Raw genomic sequence first — 23,517 nt, 5'->3', positions numbered from 1 at the left:
CACCGCCATGTGGTCATTTATAAAGCACTTCATATTTTGGCTCCTCAGCAGTAAAGTAAAATGGAATTTCTCCCTGTTGGTTCTAAAAAAAAGTGTCAAGCATAGATCACATTTTTTTTCCTTTTAAAGCAACTTGATAAATTAATGGTCATCAGTTTGCTAAACGTATCCTTTTACAATGTTCTTATATTTCCAGGAAGGATTTAGGTATTGTTGGGTATATCTTTAAATCGATCCAGATGAAACAATTCTAAACATTTTCTGTGGTAAACATGCTCTAGAGGTATGAGTTCATTGAGTTCTTGCTAAATAAAGCAATGCCTTAAATGTCTGTGACTCTTCAACCATATTATATCCCTAATCCTTTGAGCTTTAGCCATTTAGGCTCCAGCTCTGCCATCTTTTACCACTGCTAAAATAATAAATCCCATCCCTCTCTCTTTTTTACAATATATAAAAACAGTCCCACTTCTACAAGAATTGTAGAGTATTTGTTAATGCAAACCCACATTGCTGTGACTGATAACTGCAAAAATGAACTCACTGGATGTATCTCTTCAGCTCCTGTCCGCTGCACATGGACCAGTGGTATCGATGGAAGGCCGCCTGCACCAAAGGAGCCATCACACTTCCCATCGCCGTTTCGTCCCCACAGCGGTTTCCTTGGCCGTCGTGCTCCATGCCCAACCTGCTCCCACAGGGAGAGACAAACCGTTAGTTACAAAACCGCAGGACATCGAGATAAATCCCCAAGGAGTTAAGTAAATAAGCCGTTTTCACACCATAGACTCATAATACAAAAATCTTACCTTTCAGTGACCAGAAGTGGAAACTTACCTACTAGATTTACTCAAACAATAAAAAGAGCAACTTGTGGGTCATATTTTTTATATTTTCTGAAAATGATTGAATTAATGCAGGATGTTTAACAAAATATAAGAGCACAAATTCAGAAGAGAAAGTGTCAGTTTAGTGCAAATCTCCTAAAAAAAACTTTTATTATATATATATTTCATGACATTGGAAATGTTTGATTTCTTTAATGTAATGTTTTGTTTTTTTTCTCCGAAACCTAATCATTTTAATGTTTACCTTGTCAGTCAAACAGTAGAGATTTCTCAGTAATGCACAGAATTACTGTCAACATTACCTTCATCCATTCAGAAGTGTCACATTTTAATTAGAAGATCTACTTATTCATTTGCAACATTCCTGAGCTTATAATCCAACCATATCATGCATCCCTAGTGTTTATCCCATATATCTGACCAGTCATTGCTATGTGTTCATCTACTGTGGTGGCTATACTGAAAAAATAAATCTATTCACTGGAGGAACTAAAGGACAAACACACATTCCCATCAAGCAAAACTCTCTGTACCACTGCAAAGAGAGATTTTCTGGTTTATTATTCTCTACATGCCAGTGGCTACATCATGCTGCTTTAGTAATAGAGACGACAGGTGTTGTATTTGCTCAGTTTGAGACACCACAGAAGTCAGTCCGGATGAGACATAAGGAGCAATTCATAATAGAGATAGCATTTTGAACATGAAGTTTGACCACCTTGTCATGATAAAACCATCAACATCTTACTGATGCAGGAAAGCGTTACTGTGACCTTGATGGAAACAATCACTACACCTGTTGTTATTCAGTTGGTACAGACAAAGCTCCTTGTATGACTTCCACACCTGTTTGGTTTACTTTGTTGGGACTAAGGAAAACAATGATAAATTATTGCCTTTTAGTTTTGGTCCGGTTCACCATTGCTTAAACTGGTACAAACAAAGCAAGAGGGCTTAACAGTCCACAGGTGGACAGTTTTGGTGACTGTCATCTTGCATCATCAATGCTACATGGACCTACGTGTGGAAATTAAATTCTGGTGACTGACAGCAGGTGACTTATGCTAAAACATGCCTTTTTCCATCTGCAGTAAGTGTCCTGTGTCTGCGGCCAGATGGTAGTATAGTGAAAAATGTGCTAAGGTGCCATGTGAGTGACATATCTGTTATTTAGAGGCTGGGGTTTGGGAGACCAATTCATTTGACTGCAGTTCACTCCAGCTGATGTTTTTATTTATCTGTTCTGTTGTTGTGTAGGTGTACATGTACATGACACCAAAACACTGTAGTGACCCTCACCATAGTTTCTTATTACATTAATATTTTGGTGCAAACACTTAACCCACTGGATGTGGCGGATAACCTTCCGAGATTTAATCAACAAACAGAGAATCTACCTGCGTTCGGTGCTTGGCGGGTGTTAATTTTGGACCCTGGTTACATTTAGAGTAAAACAGATGATAAAGCAGGGTATGCTTCAGGCTGTGGCTACCTTGTAATTGAGCAGTCATTCTAAGTGAGTCCATCCAGTCAAACTAGGCAGTGCTGATGAATCATGATTTCAGAAATATATTTTAGTGTACTGTTTATCTGTAATGCAAGAATGTGTGTGACCAGGCAAACGGCCATTGTTTCCTGCTAGTCGAAACCAAGAGCAGCCAATGAGCACAGCCCAACTTGCAGTACATCACCGCTGCTGGTAGAAAAAAAACCAACACAGCCTACGGCCAAAATGCCAAATTCAAGACTTCAAAAAAGTACTCCACAAACCAATGGGTGACGTCCAGAGGCTCACATTTGGTTTTACCTCCAATTCACATGGCTATTGAGGTCCTGCACCCATGTGTTGACGTGCATACACACATTATCAGAGATACCAAAGGATCTTGCATAATTATAGATGGCATATAGAGAACACCTATATGATCACTTTCTTCATAGATCCTATGATCAGCAAATGGATTTAATAGCAGTTTGCTTTGCAATTCATGCTAAAATCACATATCTACTACTTCTTTGCTTTCACACCACAAACAGGCTGCAGCAGGGTTTGTAGCTTGTTTGCACCATTAAAGAAATAAATCCATCTAACAAAGCGTTCTCATCTGTTGGCTCACATTAAATATATAATTAACAAAAACCTTATTTTTTATATATATCTTATTGTATTTCTTGACCTTTAAAATATTGGAGAAAAATGTCATTGCCACTTCATAACTTTTATTTAAACTTACTTTAACCTTAATTAGAGAGTCATTTAGGTCTCGACTTGTTTGTAACTTCCAAGTCAAGTATTCACCAATGATTTCCCCTTTTTGTGAGAAATTTTATATTTATTTATGATTTAGTTCACAGGAATGACCAACAGCGTAAATGAATACAGAAGAGAAAATACAAACCCAGAAAGGAACGGTGACTTCCCACAAAGGGTTTTGCCAATAATGATGAGTACTGAGCCGTGATAGAGATAGAGAGATTATCATGCAAAATTCAGTACTCATGAATAACAAAAAATTACTTTCAGATATGTAAAACTTCACTGAATAACTTCTCTTAAATATTAAAATGTAGGCAAGTGATGCAGTTCAACACTCAACATTCTGAGCTGTCTGTGGATTATGAGGTCCAGGCCAGAGAATCTTTACGGTCTTCTTTGCTTCAAATCTATTACAAGCACCGACTCACAGTAAGATAAAAAAAATCCAACTGAGATAACTGCAGAAACAATTGTGGAAGGCTGAAACAGCAAATAAACTATTCTTAAGATTTGTGTTTGAATCAAATGCCATCCATCATTCTTGTTTTTAAGCATTCCCTTGGAAATTTTGTGACTAGTAGACAGTAGACAGTGGAGAGATGATTGGAAATGGGATGAGAGAGACGGGGAGTGACATGCAACAAAGGTCACCATGATGGACAATGTGTAATAATGCTCAACCATGAATTATTGAGGTTTAATTTGTTGTTAGCTAGTTTTCTGGAGTAATTGCTGCATCCTTTTCTTGTTGTTTGGCAACCAAAGGCATTTAGTGTATGCGTGGCCTGTTAGGCGCTGGTACGGCCATAAAGCTTAATAGTCATTAATTCCATAGAGCAACCAACAAATGATTTTACCAGAACCACCTGAGCAGTGACATCTACCAAAGCAAACCACAACCCATCCTTCTTTAACTGCCACACTGCAGTGCATCCAGAAATCATATTAAGGTGTTATTAGGATTTTATAGGAGGACTTAAAGTACTTGACTTAAGGAACAGAAAATCGGGACAAAGACGAATATTTTCAAAATGTTTGACGAAGAAACTCAACGGGGGACAGTTTATGGTTCCAGTGATTTCAACCATATTACACAGATCCTAAGTGTATTTATAAAATATAATGACTACAGAGCTCACATGTCAACATATCCAACTCCATGGCAACTGAGCAATTACATTTGCTGATGACGATGTGGTTGAAAATTTCAGAAAAGGCTAGTTAGTGGACCTGAAGTTGGGGCAAAACACTATTTCCAAGGTCAAAAATAAACTTTCAAACTTCAAAATATTATTATAAAACAGAGATTAAGCATTAATAATGTATAACAAGATCAATACCCGCAACTTTGAAATGAAGGAGTTTCCAATGAATTTCTTGATGTTTTGTATAACTTTGATGAAAAGGTGCCTCACAGATTTTAGAAGATAAAACCTACAGAAGAGTATTTCAAATTGATTCTACAGAAACTATGTTACAAACCGTGGAAGATATCTATGTACGGTTATAGCGCCTTTCTAGTCTTCCGACCACTCAAAGCACTTTTGCACTACCCTTTCACACACATTCACTCAGTGATGGCAAAGGGCATCAAAGAGAAACTAACTCATTCATTCACATTCACACACCGATGCAAAGCATCAGGAGCAATTTGGGGATTCAGTATCTTGCTCAAGGATACTTCAACATGTGGCAGGAGGAGCTGGGGATCGAACCAACAACCTTCCGATTAGTGGAGAACCCGCTCTTGCCCACACAGAGCACTGATACCTGCTGCTGGCAAGTTTGAGAGAATAAACATTTTCTAATTTATCAAAATGTAACTGGACTCAACAGACTTAGTCTTAGGTAAATTGTAAAGGCCATTAATGTAACTGTTATTAATACCTGACAATTTACAATACACTGCCTTAAACGGTAATTTCTTTCACCATATGGTGTTCCTTTGGGCTTTAGCAATCATTACATTACATAAGACGCCTTTTTTACTGCTCATTGTCCCCCATCGTTGCTGTTGTCGTCGTCATCATCTTCTTCATGATCATCATCGTCAGTCACTACTATTAGTGTAGTTGTTGCTACTGTTGTTGCTTATAATAATTGGAAAAACATTTTGGATTATTAAGGATGCATTCATTGTTGTTCTCAAACAATACTGTTTGAGAAAAAAAATACTGAACTGAGAAAAAGAAGAAGCTGATGTGTCCAGTATGCACTGCTGTACATCCTGTACTGCCCTTGCTTTCAGTGAGAGGTCATGTTGTGCTAACATACAAATAGCATCAATATATACTTGTGTCAGCATGTTGAGGCGTCGATACTGTGTTTTCCATTGTCACCAACACAAATTCCTATTCAGTTATTTTTAGAAATGCACGGAATGTTGAAGCAGTTCTGCAGCTGTGGTATCAGCTTGTGAAATTGTTGTTGATGTGCATTTTGTTTTGTAATGCAAATTTCCATCAGAAATGAGAAAATAATTTTAATAAAAAGCATACTTTACTCAGACACTTTATTCATGGTTTCTTAAAAAAATATATAAAAACCAGATGATAAAATGGGGTTGTAGCAGGAAGGCAGACGATGAAAGAGGTAGTGCAGCGACTTGATAATGCTCACAAATTTAAAATTAATTGTCACTGGTTGAAATGTAATGTTCAATCTGCTATACAGCAAAGAAAGAAAAAAAATAGCATTTATAGGCATTCCAACTCCAAACATTGTGAAATGGAATGTTCTTCAAGAAAAAGCTAGTAAATAGACTTTTTAGCATTTAACATTTAGAAGGATCAATTGTCAGAAATAGAATATAATTCATAGATATGTTTTCTTTAGAGTATTATCACCTGAATATAGGAATTGTTGTGTTTTTGTTATCATAGAATGAGCTGTTTTTATCTACAGACGCCACGGGATGTCGTCTATGGAGTCCATTGATCTTCAGGTTTCTACAGCAGCCCAGAAGAGACAAACCAAACACTGGCACTAGGTAAGGCTGTTTGGATTTTTCTGATTGGGTGGCAGATGTCTGCTAAAAGTCTGAGTCAATATTAATAAAGTCTTTAAGTCTAGTCAATATTCGAGTGCTTTTCTAAAATGCTAAAGTGCTTTTCTAAATCAGTGTGTGGTCTATTAAAACCAGAGGAACAACAACAGAAATTGCTGGCCTTTTTAGCTTTTATACAACAAAATGACCAAATACGCCCGCAGACTCAACCCAGCTGCCAACACAATGTGCAGACTTGCAGTGTGGGTGAGTGTGTCTGAGACATCTTGTTCACGACTTCCTCTTTGTTGCTTTTCTCTCTGTGTGTCATGTCTCTTCAATGTCACCCTTTCTGTCTGATGTTTGACTGCTGCTGATTTAATCAACATCCCTTCGGATTCCACTACAAAGAACTTCTGAGGAGGCTGTTGAGCCTCTGTTGGCTTAAACTTTGTATTACAATGGCATAATATAAGTTTCAAATATAAGTAGGACGTACTTTATATGTGATTAAATGGACCACATATTCAGCTTTTTAAAATATTCAAAATAAGGTATATGTATGTAAACATACTGAAAGTAATTAGGCCAGGTATTTACTGTGAGTCATTACTATTCCTGGAATTCCTCCTCTCGGACAACACTGTAACCTGAAGAAATAATGATCTGATACTACTTTATGACATCTTTCAAGACATCACATGAAATAATGGTCCTAACCATGGTAACAGGTTAATTACAATGAAAGAGGGTATGTGCCTGCCCTTGGACTTCTTATCCTTTGTTTGTGGTCCCTGAAGGTGACATTTTGGGAGTCAAATGAGGAGACGGGAGAACTCCTCCACAGCTCATGTCACAATACAATTCTTCCTGGTCTGAAATTTGAACATTATATTTGCAGGGCCCTTATGATCCAATTTTGCTTTTCCTCCATCAAAAGTCCCAGGACTGACATGGCCCCCAGAGATGCACCTGGATGCAAAATGCCTCTGTAAAACCTTCTGGAAAGGTTGGAGCACAGATGGTTTCAAGACAGGTAGACATTTATTTTTTGTGGAAATTCATGCAACAGCTGGCTGACTTATCTGCAAGGACAAAGCTGCTGTTGTCCAGGTAATACAATCTCTCTTTTTTTTTAAGTATAATTTTTTTGGCCTATAGGCCTTTATTTGACAGAGAGAGATAGACAGGAAAGAGGGCCAGAGAGAGGGGATGACATGCAGCAAAGGGCCGCAGGTCGGACCCGAACCCGGGCCGCTGCGTATTTGGGTTGCCAGCTCTACCGACTGAGCTAACCGGACAACCCAGGTAATACAATCTCAAGCGCCATTGTGGTGCGACAGTTGAGGTCGGGAAGCAGGAAAGGTAATTTGTTTCTGTGTTTAAACCAGAGTTACAGTTTTGTATTTTTCATTTCAGTTTTTATTTCTATTTGGTTTTTAATTTTTGTTTTCAATTCAGTTTTGTTTCAGTTTTCTTTTTTTAGTTAAGTTTTACTTGTTTTAGTATTAATTTTAGGTTTTTTCCAAATAATAATATTAGGGTATTATAATAATATAATAATATTAGGGTATTTGTCAAGGGAAAGATTTAAGAAGTTCAGAATAGGTATTACAGTACAAACACAATTATTCCAGTCTCAATAAATATATATAGCCTCCTCATGCTTGTGTTAACTAATTTGACCAAATTTGACAAAGACTAAAACTAAAGACATTTCCTGATGATGACACTGAAATACAATCAGAATAAGAATCAGAATCAGAATCAGATTTATCGCCAGGTAGGTTTTTACACCTACAAGGAATTTGTCTTGGTGCAATGGTGCTCAAAATATACAATCACACAAAAAAAATAAAAATAAAAGATAAATATATAAATCACACAAAAATATACAAGTCACATAAAAATCACACAAGAATAAAGTACTTTTAAAAAAAATATAGATAAATAAAGATAAGAAAGATAAGAAACGATAGGACAACTGTACAGAAGACGGGAGTGCATTAATGTAATGCATACTGTATATACAGGGTGGGTATGAGAGTCAGTGACAGTGGGGGGTCTGGGCCTTGTTAATGAGGCCAGCTGCAGACGGCAGAAACTGTATTTGTGGCGAAAGGTTTTGGTTCTGATGGACCGTAGCCTCCTGCCAGAGGGGAGAGGGTCAAAGAGTTTGTGGCAAGGGTGGGAGGGGTCAGCCACAATCTTGCCTGCAAGCCTCAGGGTCCTAGAGACGTACAGGTCCTGGAGGGATGGCAGGTTGCAGCCGATCACCTTCTCAGCGGAACGAATGATACGCTGCAGTCTGCCCTTGTCCTTGGCAGTGGCACCAGCAGGCAGCAGCGTACCAGAGGGTGATGGATGAGGTGAGGATGGACTTGATGATGGCGGTGTAGAAGTGCAGCATCATCGTCTTTGGCAGGTTGAAGTTCCCCAGCTGCCGCAGGAAGTACATCCTCTGCTGGGCTTTCTTGGTGAGGGAGCTGTTGTTCAGCTCCCACTGGAGGTCCTGGGTGATGATGGTACCCAGGAAGCGGAAGGATTCTACAGAGTCAACTAGGGACTCACACAGGATGATGGGGGCGGGTGGGGCTGGGTTCTTTCTAAAGTCCACAGCCATCTCCACTGTTTTCAGAGCATTTAGCTCCAGGTTGTTCTGGCTGCACCAGGTCACCAGATGGTCAATCTCCCATCTGTAGGCGGACTCATCTCCACCAGAGATGAGCGCAATGAGGGAGTTGTCATCCGCAAACTTCAGTAGCCTGACGGACTGGTGACTGGAGGTGCAGCTGTTGGTGTACAGGGAGAAGAGTAGAGGAGAAAGAACGCAGCCTTGGGGGGAACCGGTGCTGATGGTCTGGGAGTCAGAGACATTTTTCCCCAGCTTCACGTGCTGTTTCCTGTCAGACAGGAAATCTGTGATCCACCTGCAGGTGGAGCCAGGCACAGTGAGCTGGGAGAGCTTGTCCTGTAGCAGAGCTGGGATGATGGTGTTAAACGCAGATCCTGGCGTAGGTTCCTGGGGAGTCCAGATGCTGGAGGAATAAGTGCAGGGCCATGTTAACCGCATCATCTACAGACCTGTTGGCTCTGTAGGCGAACTGCAGGGGGTCCAGGAGTGGGTCCGTTATGGCTTTCAGGTGGGAAAGGTGCTCAAAAGACTTCATGACCAAAGAGGTGAGGGCAACAGGTCTGTAGTCATTTAGTCCTGTGGTCCTTGCTTTTTTGGGTACAGGGATGATGGTGGATGACTTGAAGCAGGCTGGCACATGACATGTCTCCAATGAGGTGTTGAAGATGTCCGTGAACACCGGAGACAGCTGGTCAGCACAGTGCTTCAGGGTGGATGGAGAGACAGAATCTGGTCCGGCTGCTTTGCTGGGGTTCTGCCTCTTGAAGAGCCTGTTGATGTCCCTCTCTTGTAGGCAGAGAGTCGTCACTGTGGTGGAGGAGGAGAGATTCACATAGGTGTGAAGTTGTGGAGTGGCCCCGGCTCCTGCTGAGCTGGGGGGGGGACTGGAGAGGTGGGGTTGTTGAGGGGTGTCACGGGGGAAGGTGTTAGGACTGCACCTTTGTCTGTCGAAGCGGCAGTAGAACTCATTCATCTCATTTGCCAGGCGCAATTGATGGAGTGGGGGGTTTTGGGCTTGTAGTTTGTTATCTGTCTGAGCCCCTTCCAGACAGAACCAGAGTCATTGGCTGAGAAGTGATGTTTGAGTTTCTCAGAGTACTGTCGTTTAACTTCTCTCACCGCCTTCCTAAACTTGTATTTGGACTTCTTAAACTTGTCCCTGTTTCCACTCCTACAACATATCCCTTTAGAAATCCCACATATACCCAAATTTGTGTGCATTTTGCACATATCCAGTGAAACATCAACTGAACTGAGGCTGTTAAAAAACCTTTATTATTATTGATTATTGAGTATGTATATTATCGAAGCACAATATTCACTGCAACTCCATTTAAGAATCTTTCTTCCTGTCCCTGCCTCATGCAGCCATTTAGGAGGCATGTACGATTTTAACTGTTCCCAGAGACTTTTTCAGGATTTGTGAATACCAACAGCCAATTTAGGATTTAATCCTGAAACTGAGTTAAAAGAATTTTTGGAGTTGCCTCAGAATTTCCACTCCATGATCTCCTCTCAGCACTAGAAAGCTGTGTGTGTGTGTGTGTGTGTGTGTGTGTGTGTGTGTGTGTGTGTGTGTGTGTGTGTGTGTGTGTGTGTGAGTGTGTGTGTGTGTGTGTGTGTGTGTGTGTGTACAGCCCAGCTCTTGGTTTCCACATTGTTTTCATATGATTTTTTCCCCCTGGTCTAGTCTATTGATCCTTGAAGATGAAACTGCATGTTCACTTGCCTCTAGGGTCAGCAGCAAAGCAACAACCGCAAAGTTTAAGGATTCTGTGTCTTGCTCAGGGACATTTCAGCAGGATAGATCCTCGCTGTCTTAGCTGGTGGATTCTGTCAAACAGCTGCTGCTCCTGCTAAAAGACACCCGGTATCTTTTCTCTACAGCACCATCCTGCCTCCCTTTCTAAGTCAGGGTCAGGGTTAAAATCAGTTGACTCTGAACATTTTAAACCCATTGATGCCTCCATCCTGGCTGATACTGCTTCATGTGACGTCCTCCCTCTGGCACTGTCTGATGTTGTCGGTGTTGAACGTATAGAGTGGTCCAGCCTTTCCCACAGCTCATAAGTCTTCCTCTATGTCTCTCTAGATCTCATGTATGTAAAGTAGCATAAGATATATTCGATACTTCTTATCATACAAGAGGGTGCACTTTCATTCCATCAGAGTCAATTTATATTTTATGCAAAAAATGTCTCTCTCTTTGTCGGCTTTGCTCCTATGTTGTGCAGCCCAAGAAAATCTAGAATTTCTAGGTTGTACAAATCAGAGATGTTCACAAGTCTTTTTTTGCAAGTCCAAGTCAAGTCTCAAGTCTCTAAAAATTAAAAGTCATATGTCTCTTCTGGTTGTAATGAGCCTTCTGTCATCTGCTGCTTTCCGGTCTACTAAGAATACTGCACAGCTATGTCTAAGAAATTCCAAGCATTTACTGTATTATTATCACTCCTTTATCTATTAGCATACAGTATCAGTACTGATTAGTTGTTTGTTATATTACTTTAAACAGGCTATTGCAATGCAATATGAAGAAAACACACAATGAATGCTTTCCTTTAAAGGAAACTGTATTCTTCCAACATGAACATACAGCAAACATACAACAAATATAGAAAATGTTACACCTCACCCAGTCAAAGACATTGTAATTAACATCATTCCAATTAGTGCAAAACATCACACTTTAGCTAAATGCAAACAACTTGTAAGCAAAACACTTAAAAGTACTTTAAACACTTGTATATGTTACTTCTGTGTTATTTGCAATAAAAAATGTGTTCACAAAAAAAAGCAAAAAACATATAGACTAACTCAGGATAACAGGAAAATATTGCTATTTCCTCAGGCCATTAGACTCCTGAACCAAAACTCAACTTGACCACTCCCCCAACCACCAGGACTCAGCCTGACACACACATACACACACCCTTGCACATATTTTCATTTCTGATTACATTATTTAGATTATATTTAATTACAATATTTACATCATATTAGTTTGATTGTATTCATATTTATCTTATTTATTCTATTTATAAGGCCAGTTTAGGAGTAACCAGGAGACATTTCACTGCATGTTACTCTGGGACTTCTGTATGTGACAAATAAAGTAATCTTGTAATCTTGTAATCTTGTAAATCTAACATTATTAGTCATGCAATAATAACTAATCATACAATCTTAGTTATAGTTAGCTACATCTGCTGGACACAAAATTAACACCACTCAGATGCTGGTAAATCATGCAAGTGGCTGGTACTGTATGCTGCACTCACCAGCCAAAATAACAATGGCAATCTATTGAGTGGCTGGTAAAATTTCAACATTCACTAGTCTAGCCATTTTGCCAGTGGACAAAAAAGTTAAAGGTTTGCACTCTGCAACCGTATTGTTTAAAGGGACATTGTGTAGTGTTTTAAGTATTTTATTAGCTAAAATCAATGTCTTCATTCATAAATGTGTCCTCATTGGTATAAAATTACCTCTGCCAGTGATCTGACTTATCCTCCTAAGCGAAGAATTTGTTATCTGTATATACATTGGACGGGCAAGTCCATGGAGGCTTCCATGTCGTTCCGCCATTTTGAAAAACTATACTCACTGAGAGGGACATAAAGCTCTAGCCTACCTGTCTAGCTAAATCACAACGCGTTTTCGTTCAGAGCCAGCGTCACGTGATTGAAACCAGCTATAACAGAGAAGGAGATCAGTGAGAGGCGCTTGTCACTGCCCCGGCACATTTGAAAGTCTGCACTGCACTTTAGTTAATAATGGAGGATCATACTTATGCCGAGCCACAGGAGAAGGAATCCTCGTCGGCAAAAAAGCGGAATTAAAAAGGCAACGTGGCTGGCAAATTAAAAAAAAAGAGGGTCAACATCGGGGTAGCTTTTCCCAGGTGGAAAGAGCTAATGAAGGAGAAAGACTTTCAAAGGGACGCTGAAGTTGCCTGCTTTCTCCTCGACAGGTAGGCTTCTTGGTACATAACGGCTACCGTAGTTGCAATACGCATTTGAAAACGCGAGGCACTAGAGAGCACTATTCGTTTGAATGCAAAATACAATTTCACTGCTAGATGGGAGAAATTCCTACACAATGTCCCTTTAATTACACTGGGTCTCTAATGACACATTCCTCTATCCTCTCACTCAAACTCAGTGTAATGGTAACCTGGTAAACCTGCAACATTAACAATATGTCGTCAACAATTAACCTGTAACCTGCCTGTAAGCCGACAGTATAACTATGTATTTTTCTACGGTTAACATTAGCCAGTAAGTTAGATGGTGGCAACTTAGATGATTTTCGTTACCCGACCTTTTTTTTTTTTTACGTCATGTCAACGCCACTCAATGCAAACAAGTGCGACAAGCAAACTAGCATTCACTCATCTATTCAAATATTCAGTTACAAAGCTAGTAGCAAGCTAAGTGCGTTACATAGCTGATGCTGAGCTAACCGTCCATATGCGCTAATGTGACTGACCTATCCGGGTGAGTTCTCAGGTGCCTGATAAAACTTGATGTGATGGATCAAGCATCCTTGATTCGGGTACCGCAGACTTTGCAGTCAGCGCTCCTTTTGTTGGTGAAGTCCTGTTTGAAGTTTTTATAACCAAATGGTACAGCAGCAGCTGCAGGTGTCCGCCGGTCGCCATAGGCGTCATCCGAGGTACTAGTGTGTGAGGCCGCGAGGCGCGCACCCAATGCGTAATATGTTTACCATGATTACCATGAAAAAAAAGGAAGGAATCACATTAAGCTTGTCAGACGTTTCAGAGTTTCCTCAATATTAATACGCCAAAAAAGAAAACATAATGATTGTTCACGAGTCCCAAAACATGAGTCCGAGTCGAGTCTGAAGACTTTTGAGCACGAGTCCAAGTCAAGACTGAAGTCTCTGTGTGTGCGACTTAAGTGCGACTCAAGTCTGAGTCGCAAACTCGAGTCCCCATCTCTGGTACAAATACCAAAAAGCTACTTAATATAAACATTAACAACACAAAGAGTATTAATGACTACTAATAATAAATGTTTGCAGTTGGAGGTGTCCAGTTTTACCTCTCTTTTATAATAGGTATTGTCTATGAGGAAAATGCTTTTTAGGCTGCAGGGAAGTTTCAGTGGTTGGCCACAAGGACAAATTGGCATCAAGGCTGACTCCGCTGGACTGTTTCCAGCTCTCTTAATACTCCATCCACAGTGCTATCCAATTCTGGTTTACTTGGTATCTTTCTTGGCCTTATTACTTTGAAAATATCCACTTATTATCACAGTTTTTTGATGGATGTAAATCTTTGAGTTGTGTAAGAATTTGTCTGATGATTGATTTATCTCATACTGTGGGTTGCCTAACAACATGACTCTAAACATGGGCTGTGTCACTCATAATATGTGAGTTAACCTGTAAAATAGAGAAAATTGATTTAATTTAACATGTGAATTATCATCATTTTGTGATTAGTGTACTGTCACATGAAATTTACGCATGAATCAAATGCGCATACATTTCGCACTGTTAATTGTAATAATTAATATTGTAGCTATTTTTTTTACTGTGGTGTGTTTGTTTGCAGAGACTTCTGAAGTGAATTCATGTTATTTTTTACTTTTTTCCCCTCTATACTATATAGTGAATACATTTCATACGAATTCAGACTATTTAAATAAAATGGCGGTGGTCGAATGCAGTTCCCTGCAGTAACAGTAGCAGTGAGTGATCTTGGACACAGCCTGTATAAACCTCTCATCCATAATTCTTATCAGATTTGTCTTTTTTCCAGTTTCTTTACTTTTTCTGTATCACATACATGAGCAAGGCAAATTCAACCTGCATGTTTTGATGGTCACGTGCAAGATTTGCATTTCTGCGGAATTTGGAGTTTGCCTAGCAACGTGAATCTAAATGTAATGTATGAGTTGTTCAGTGAGTGCGTCTACTCATCATTCAATATGTGATTATCTCTGACATTTCTGTTGTTAAAATGTAACATGCAGGCTTCAATTATTTTTCCAGCACATGTGAGTGTGTTTGGTGTCTCTTTGTGTGTGTGAGACATTGTGAGAGAGTAGTGTTGTTGTGATCTGTACGGTGGCCCTGAGGTGCAAATCACAATGGCAAATCAGAAAACACAACGGCAAATCAGAAAACACAACGGCAAATCAGAAAACACAACACAAAAAGAGAAAACACAATGGCAAATCAGAAAACACAACAACATTAACCAAACCGGAAAAGGTAGGTACCCTCGGGCGACATGAGTCATCGCTGATTGGACAAAAGAACTGGTCCGTCCTTTGAACCGGAAACACAACACCGCCAGACCTATGCGTTCAAGTTGCCAAATCTGAAAATTCAAACCACTACATAAGGAAAATATTGTATTAATACGTCCATGTTAATGTGGGATACCTAAGAGAGGTAGAAACAGGGGTTCCAATAGTCATATCTATGTGTTTTCTGATTTGCCGTTGTGTTTTCTCTTTTTGTGTTGTGTTTTTTGATTTGCCGTTGTGTTTTCTCTTTTTGTGTTGTGTTTTCTCTTTTGTCGTTGTGTTTTCTGATTTGTCGTTATGTTTTCTGATTTGCCGTTGTGTTTTCTCTTTTTGTGTTGTGTTTTTTGATTTGCCGTTGTGTTTTCTCTTTTTGTGTTGTGTTTTCTCTTTTGTCGTTGTGTTTTCTGATTTGTCGTTATGTTTTCTGATTTGCCGTTGTGTTTTCTCTTTTTGTGTTGTGTTTTCTGATTTGCCGTTGTGTTTTCTCTTTTTGTGTTGTGTTTTCTCTTTTTGTGTTGTGTTTTCTGATTTGCCGTGGTGATTTGCACCTCAGGGCCACCGTAGATCTGTAATTCAGAAGTGAAATATGCTGCAGGAAGATAGGTCGCAAAAGGGAAAAGGTACATGACTGAGTTCTTGTGCTTTTGGACATGTATTCAATAAACACACCATAACAGGCCAACATGTTCACTGTCAGAGTGCTGAAGGCCAATCTGCTTAAAGGTCCCTTGTGTCACTTAAAATAGAGATCATGGGGAAAAAAAGCCCCAGGAAGATGTTCCCACTCAACATGTGCAGCTGTGGTATTCTGACAATGATTTCCCTCACAATACAACACAATGTCACCTTGGCAAGAGGAATGTGTGTGTTTAGGAGCTTCAAACACTGACCTCCACAGACAAATAAGGAAGAACATAACAAGAACTTACACATGTCCGGTCTCATGAGCCACAACGAAGGCTGAGGAGAAGCCGTCTTCATGGTTGAGGGTGCAGCTCCGGACTGGGTGGCACATCCCTGTGACTGGTGCATAACCTGAAGGACATCAGAAGAAAGAATGGAAGGTACTGTAAGAAATGATTAAATGAGGAATGAGAAAACGGTCCAAATGTTGAAATTAAATCATTCCTCATGTTTGTACTCTTCCCGTGTACAGTTTCAGTTTCTGTATCTGTTCTTGTATGGCTGGTTAATTCAAATGATACCTAAGTGCATTACAGTAAACTTATCCCTTACAAAAAATATTGTTACAAAAATCTGTTTTGGACAAAATCAAATTGCTACCTCAACTGGCAAGATATTTTCCAATTCAGGTAGTGTGACCTCGATACACACAGGACTTTCACACCAGAGACTGAGGTTAACATCCCACCTGTGATGGGTTTATGCTACTAAAACACTTACAAAGTTAAGATCAGCTAAATATGATCATTCTCTAAATTGCCATATTACAAAAACATCATCATGCTTCAGTTACCAGCAAAGGATACTGTCAACATTAACTGTGAAAACAATTGAAATACACTGGCAGTAAACACCAGATTTATTCAATATATAAGTTAATTTGTTATGTCAATAAAAAATAGAAATGGTAGATTACGTTTTATCTCTGGAGGATCTTACATTTTTCATGTTGTCCAGAAAGAGGCAAACTGAAGACGTCAGTACCTTGTATTTCCAAAAACTCTACATCCTAGTTTTTTTGTATTGTTTTTGAATGTATTAAAATACTGAGTTCCAAAGAAATAGTACATAAAGTCTGTGGATTATTTAGAGTAACCAGAACATTGTTTCCAGAAAGAGAGAGAGAGAGAGCTGCTGAATTTTTCAAATGTAATTTTTTAATGCTTTGAGCCCCAAAAAAACATTCACCTACTGTATACTGGAGTGAAGGCAGGAGTTTCACAAAACTGGGCAAATGAAACTCATATTATTCCATGGGAAAGTTATTCAGCCTTCGACACACATATATTTACTTGGGTGGGCTGCCGGTATATTAAGGGTCAGGGACTCATTTTAGCATTTTGCAGAGAGAGAGAGAGAGAGAGAGAGAGAGAGAGAGAGAGAGAGAGAGAGAGAGAGAGAGAGAGAGAGAGAGACGTTCTGAACATGTTGCCTGCCAATAATTACACAGTTGGTTGTCAATTCATAATTTAACAATTAATGCATTTTAATACTCAATTAATAATTTTGTTGAGAATAGTAAATATAAATAAACAAGGCTACACTAGAAACACAAGGCTCTACACCCAGTGATCCGTAATAGGTATCGGCTAATACTGCTTTCCGTGAACTTATCTTTTAAGTAGGACGTGTGTGCATTTCTGTCTGTTATGAATAATGAATTGTGTGTGTTTACATGTATCACATATGTGTCAGGATTGTGATGATACATGTGAACATGAGCTCTGCAACAAAACAAGAAACATGATACAAACATAGCAGGAGGGGGAGGCGTAGTGGGAGATTCAGCATGGAAGGAAGGAAGGAAGGAAGCATTCCATATTGTACACCTTCAGGATCATTAATTATGACAGAAATTCATATTTTTTTTACAGTTTACAGCTGCAAACACATTGTTGACATTAATAATGAGAGTATAGGAGCTACAGCTGGCAGCACTGAGGTACCTTAACTGTGCCAAAATTAGAATAAACGTGTTGTTTTATCTAATCCTTGCTCTGTTCGGTTGTTTTGCCACTTTACTGACAGTAACAGACCTGTAGCTGCAACCTAATGAATAGAGATTAAGCTTGTTAAGCACCAAAACACAAATAGATAGATGAACCACACACTGCCAGGCAAAAGAAAGACATTAGGGAATATAGATTTTGGTGCAGCACTAATATATATTTGGTGCCGTGCCAGTAATAATGGCCTGTCCTGAAATCCTAAAATTATTGATCATGTAGACATCCAAACCGCAATCAAGCCAGTTTGTTTTCATTCTGTGAACTTCTTGAATGAGTCATATTGCCATGTTTTTTTTAATTGTTGATTTATATATATATGTAGATGTATATAACCACAAATACAAAAACTGGAGTTGAAATGAACTAAAATAAACAGAAAAGCAACCAAACTGACCTAACAATAAACACCAACAACAAACAAAATGATATTGAAGTCAAATTTAAAAACAGAGAAAAAAAAATTAAATGAAAATTTGAATGGAAAAGCAAAGAATAAACCCTGATATGACCTTGCTCTTTGGCATCAGGGGGGAAAATAGCAACACTCAGTGCTGCCTCAGACAAACATAATTGACTCTTCATGCGTTATGCTTTCCCTAGGGTGTAATTCACTCTGGGAATTGGGGGGGGGGTGAAGTTCTCAAAATCTAGTTTTGTTCCTCTTGCATTTAGAGTTTTGGGTGAATGTCTAAACAGTGCACTCAGTCCATCTGTCTTACTCTAGATGAGAAAATTCTCATGAGAGTTTTTAAATATCCGGATTAGTTCATTTGATGGCCCGTTTCATCGTTATGCACTCTCACCAAAAGCTGCAGCATAGAGCGATCAGGGATTATTTTAAGGCCTGCAGATTGCACACAAATATGGACTCCAAAACCACCCAATATTAACATTAACAATTTATAACCTAAACCAGACTGCTTAAACTATATTCAACCCTTAACCCTTGATTTTAGTTTTTCTTTTTCTTTTGTAACTGAAGTAACTGAACTGAAGTTATCTGTTGTTACTGAAGACAGTAACAATATCTGTCTATAACTTAATAAGGTCAGTTGCAATGCTTTATTGCTTTGGTGCCGCTCTAAGTAACCAGTAGGACATACAATTGAAAATGACAAGAAATAACCAGAAGAAGAAATCCACAAAATTAATTGGGACCTTTCAGTTGCAAAATCAGAAAGGATAGCAGCCAGGGTGTATATCATGTGTTGTTACGAAGTGTTAGTGCATTAATAACACCATAATTAAGAAAGCACATATTCGTTATGGAAGAATGATGAATTTTTAGATGATACAGTGCTATGGGAATCAAGACAGGAGGTCTAATGGCCCCAAAATAATAGTAAATATTGATAATCCCTAAAAAATACCTAAATTCCTGAAACCAGAATGAGACACCACAGAATACACTCTACTCTAAAAGGTTTCAGTACAGAGAGAAACTCATCTGAGGAGCCTTTGTCACTGCAATTAAGTTTAGAAGTTGTGTGTGAATTAATCCAAACATTACTGAATAAAACCGATGCCTTTAAAGCTAGTTTGAGCCTCAAGCTTGCAGTGAAAGCTAAAGTTATCATCCCTCACAAGCAAATGAGAAACAGAGCACAATAATAAATTGTTATTATAAATAATAATAATAATAATAATAATAATAATAATAATAATAATAATAATAATAAATTTTATTTGTAAAGCACTTTTCATAAAAGAATCTCAAAGTGCTACAGAAACCAAGAAACAAAATAACAAAAAACACTAAGGGCAATAACACATTAAAATGTGGTCAAGATAGAGACCTTGTTGCTGTTGGCAGACGAGCATGCATGGGGAAGAATTACACAATATTTCAATATATTTCCTGCCTTTTCCCTGGTGGTCTGACTAAGTCGCCAAATTTGTCTTTTTTTTTCTCTATTTTTTGCTATTTCTAGTCGCTAGAAATAAAATCGTTAAAATTTGAAAAGTCTGAAAAGTTGCTAAATCTTGCAAGAAAGTCACCAAGTTGGAAACACTGGTCTTACCACTCTTCCATTCAAACTGAATTACTGAATTGCACCTGTCCTGCATCTGGACGGCCTAATCACAACTGTTTTTTTAATATGGGAAGGGTTTAATAAGAAGACTGACAGATGATTGGTTGAAGGTCTGTCCGATTGTGCCCAGAGGCATTTTGGTCTGCACCTATTAATAACACCCCTTGGAAACTGAAAATTACTGGAGCAGATCCAGGACAATTTGCATTTACAAATAAGTCTGGCACTGCTAAGCTAGTTGGGCCCCAGTTAGCCTAAAGTTATTTAAACTCAGTTTCTGAGAAATCATGCTTTTTCTGTTAGTTTGATTTGGCAGATGAGTTTAAATCTTCATTGTTGTTATTGGGAACAAAATGCAGCACATTAGCTGCTGAATCTGACCCTAAATGTACCCTTAATTCAAGAGTGAATTGATTTAATGAATGTATGAATAGATTTCTAGTTGAAGCTTTGGCTCGCTGTTGGTTTAAATAACAGAGTATTATGTTAGTTAACAGGACATTTCTTACCAAAATGCTCACTGACATTCACAGTTGAATTTTCTTGTCATGGTTTTCTGTTCACAACCTTTTCACTGCCCATATTTTCTAACACTGTAGCTCATCTTTGTAGTGATGATTCAGCCAGGGGATATCCATGACCATTCAAGCCAAGAAGCAAAGAAAAGAAGAAAATGAAAGTGACTTGACTTTTGGAAACCTTATACGTGTAGAATGTCTCCTTGCACTTTGAACTTCCATTACATAAGTAGGCCCATTATACGCTAGATTGTGCTCAAAAGAGGAGACACGGATTGTACCAATTTTGAAAGCTTTTCTGCACTTGACAGAATGATCTGCACATCTGGTAGTTTTATTAAACATTCCCCACCTCACATAATGAGATTAACTTTTAATTTACTTTAAAGCACATAACCCACTGTGTAGTAGCTCATACTGAGAAAGCAGCCGGACATTTTGAGAACATCCGCTCTGCCTTTTTGGCAAAGTTGAAGTCTCTGAATGACGCAACGAGGCTGAGCGTTTTCTGATCTGCTGGCCACATTGTTAACATATATTTAAGTCATGATAAAAGGTTATTTGAAGCTAAAAAAAACAAAATTGTTGTTGTTTCTGGAGGGAATATGTCTCATTTGAGTGATAAGAAAGGAATGAAAGGTATCTGATGTTAATTATGTTATGTGTGTAAGGCTTAGGAAAAGCAGGATCACAAGCAGGATCCAACGTAATGCCACAATTACGTTTGTTTCTGTGGTGTCTGATGGATTAGATTAGCTATTTAGAGATGGCAGAACTGGCATTTCCATTCCATCTTTACCATCAACTGTTTCTGTCAACCTCTTATTGTGTGTCCACTGTCCATGGGGTGAAATCTGGTCAATTGCTTTGTTTATTTCACCCTGTGAAAATGATTCAATTTCAAAACATGTCACACTCAAATAGAGAAGCTTAATGACATCTTGCTTACAGCGTGGCTCTGTCCTTATCAAAATCTAACAATGGCTCAAGGGAAGACTGCAGAGAAGTGATTGTAAGATGTTTTCCCCAGACAGCATTGAAATAATTCTGCCTTTGACTAGTGGAGTCCTACAGGAAGGCATGCAGCCAATGATGTCTTAATATCCGTGATGGCATCAAAGATAATTGAAGCTGCTCAACATTACCAAAGCTATTGGTTTATTTCTCCCTAAAGATTTCGGCTTGATACTTAAATACTGCAGCTAGAGTATATATTATTATAAATGTTTTGTATTAATTCATAAGTATGCAATACAAATGACCTGTAAGCACAGCAATTCAACAATTCAATTCAGCAGCATTTATTTTCTCTATAGCTTCCAATGGTGGATGGAAGTATGGAAGCACTTATCTCCTCTCCTGTATGTTATACTGTGTAAAAAAATGAGAAGGAGCTTCCAAAGATTTGATTTTTGCACAGAAATAAAAGACAGAACATATTTTTAATTTTTAAGTTGAAGCTCAAACAGTACAATAAAAAGGTCTAGCACAAAAACAGCCTTGTGCCTCTTTTATGTTCTTCAAGTGTTGCATATTTCTATTTAAAGGTCCAGTGTGTGACATTTAGGAGGATCTAATGACAGAAATGGAATATAACATTCATAGGTATGTTTTAGTATATAAAATATATATAAAATAAGAATTGCTATGTTTTTGTTACCTTAGAATTAGTAGTTTTTATCTACAGATACCGCGGGTCTATAGAGTCCGCCATGTTGCACCGCCACGTTTCTACAGTAGCCCAGAAAAGACATTTTGAATATTATATTTCCAAAGTCTGTTTTTATTTTACAATATAGTTTTATTTTATAATGCCACGTTGCATCAGAAAAACCTTTGTCAATCAAGACAAACAGGTATGTGATTGGCTCGGACCAAAGCAACAGCCAATCACATAAATGCTGATAACATTTCATAATACTAAGCTGAGTTTTAGAAATGTATACAATTGCTTCTTGGTTATTCTGGTTTTGTTTTTTATTGTCTATACTGCATATTCCTTACAGATAATATTATGATTATTCCTTTAATAATTTACACACCATGGGCCTCCATTAAAAAGGTAGCATTAAATATTGCTTTTCACAAAATCTCTATCTTTGTTTAAATTCCAGGCTGGTTAGCATCTTAGTTCATTTGAGGTTTATTTCACATTTCCCCTGTTGCAAAGCCCCAAAAGGCATTGCAGTTGGTAAACCTTTTAAATTCACAGCCGACATTACCTAATTCTAAATTACAGCAAGCAACAAGCAAAGTCAGGACTTTATTACCATGCTAAAACTACAATGACATTGTGAATCTTTCTGACTAAATAACGCTTGCTTGCTGTTTTTGTTGAAAAGTGAAGCACCGACAGAAATCCCAGGTGTACTGTGAATGTCTGCAGGCAAGAAGACATTGGTTGAATAGCAAATGTTTTGATACAGCTTTGAACTCAGTTCAATTACAAAGCATCCCCACAGGGGACAGACCACTAAAATACAGTGTCTCTTGGCTTTTTTAAGGTGCAGAAGACCCCAGCTGATTTGTCACTGCTGCTTCAATTCCCCTGTGCACAGTGTGAACTAGATGCATCGCTTGCTGTTCATCAAAATATGAACACACACTGACCTTTTTCTGTCTGTGCCAGGCCTAGTGGGGTAGAAAAAATAACACACGGATTTAGTACTTTTCTTCACGCAGTCCTTTGCAAGGCGAAGTGATAGTGAAGTGAAGATGAAAAGGTATTACACCACATTATACCACATACGCAGTCAGTGTATGCTTGTGGCCCTGAAAACGGTTCAGTGTGTTGCTAATGGGATTAAACCAAAGCCCTCAACTTGGGGGTGACCTCAACAACCTATCAACCAACTACTATAACAATCTTTTAATAACAGTATATTGCATTTTATATCATTGTAAATATCATATATGAATGTTATTTTTGTTGTTCCAGTGAAATACCATCTAAAAAAGGTACTTCATCAAAAAGTCCTGTCAAATATTGCCATAAAGATGTCCTGCTTACTTATTCCCAGCACGGCCTACAAGCCAGATATTAAAGCATAGCTAAATTGGTATAGATGTATAAATGGTATCAGTGTTACAAACTTACTCCATCACCAAACCCTAATAAAAAGCCACTCCATGTCTACAAGGTCAAATATCAAAAGTCATGTCCATGAAAACTGCTTGCCTCCATGCTTCTACATGGCATAATCTGTCTGTGTGTGTTAGTGTAAAGTTTTCAAACACAGGTAACCCTGCAGATCAAATCACAACATCAT

At 38.5% G+C, this 23,517-nt stretch overlaps 1 protein-coding gene across 2 annotated transcripts in view; it reads right to left on the bottom strand.

Annotated features, from left to right (window-relative positions):
• adamts3 (ADAM metallopeptidase with thrombospondin type 1 motif, 3) overlaps window positions 1–23,517 on the bottom strand; it is a 144,519-nt gene that overhangs the window by 48,064 nt on the left and 72,938 nt on the right. For both annotated transcript variants that reach the window (XM_051421696.1, XM_051421697.1), the window contains exons 8-9: window positions 15,934–16,039; window positions 545–688 (exon numbers count right to left, since the gene is read on the bottom strand). In XM_051421696.1, the coding sequence (XP_051277656.1) occupies window positions 545–688; window positions 15,934–16,039 (250 nt within the window). The remainder of the gene's footprint in view (window positions 1–544; window positions 689–15,933; window positions 16,040–23,517) is intronic.

The sequence above is a fragment of the Dicentrarchus labrax genome, unplaced genomic scaffold (assembly GCF_905237075.1).
Source record: "Dicentrarchus labrax unplaced genomic scaffold, dlabrax2021, whole genome shotgun sequence".
In the NCBI taxonomy this organism is placed as follows: Eukaryota; Metazoa; Chordata; class Actinopteri; family Moronidae; genus Dicentrarchus; species Dicentrarchus labrax.
The sequence above is the reverse complement of the archived record's forward strand: the minus strand, read 5'-3'. Positions and strand labels throughout refer to the sequence as shown.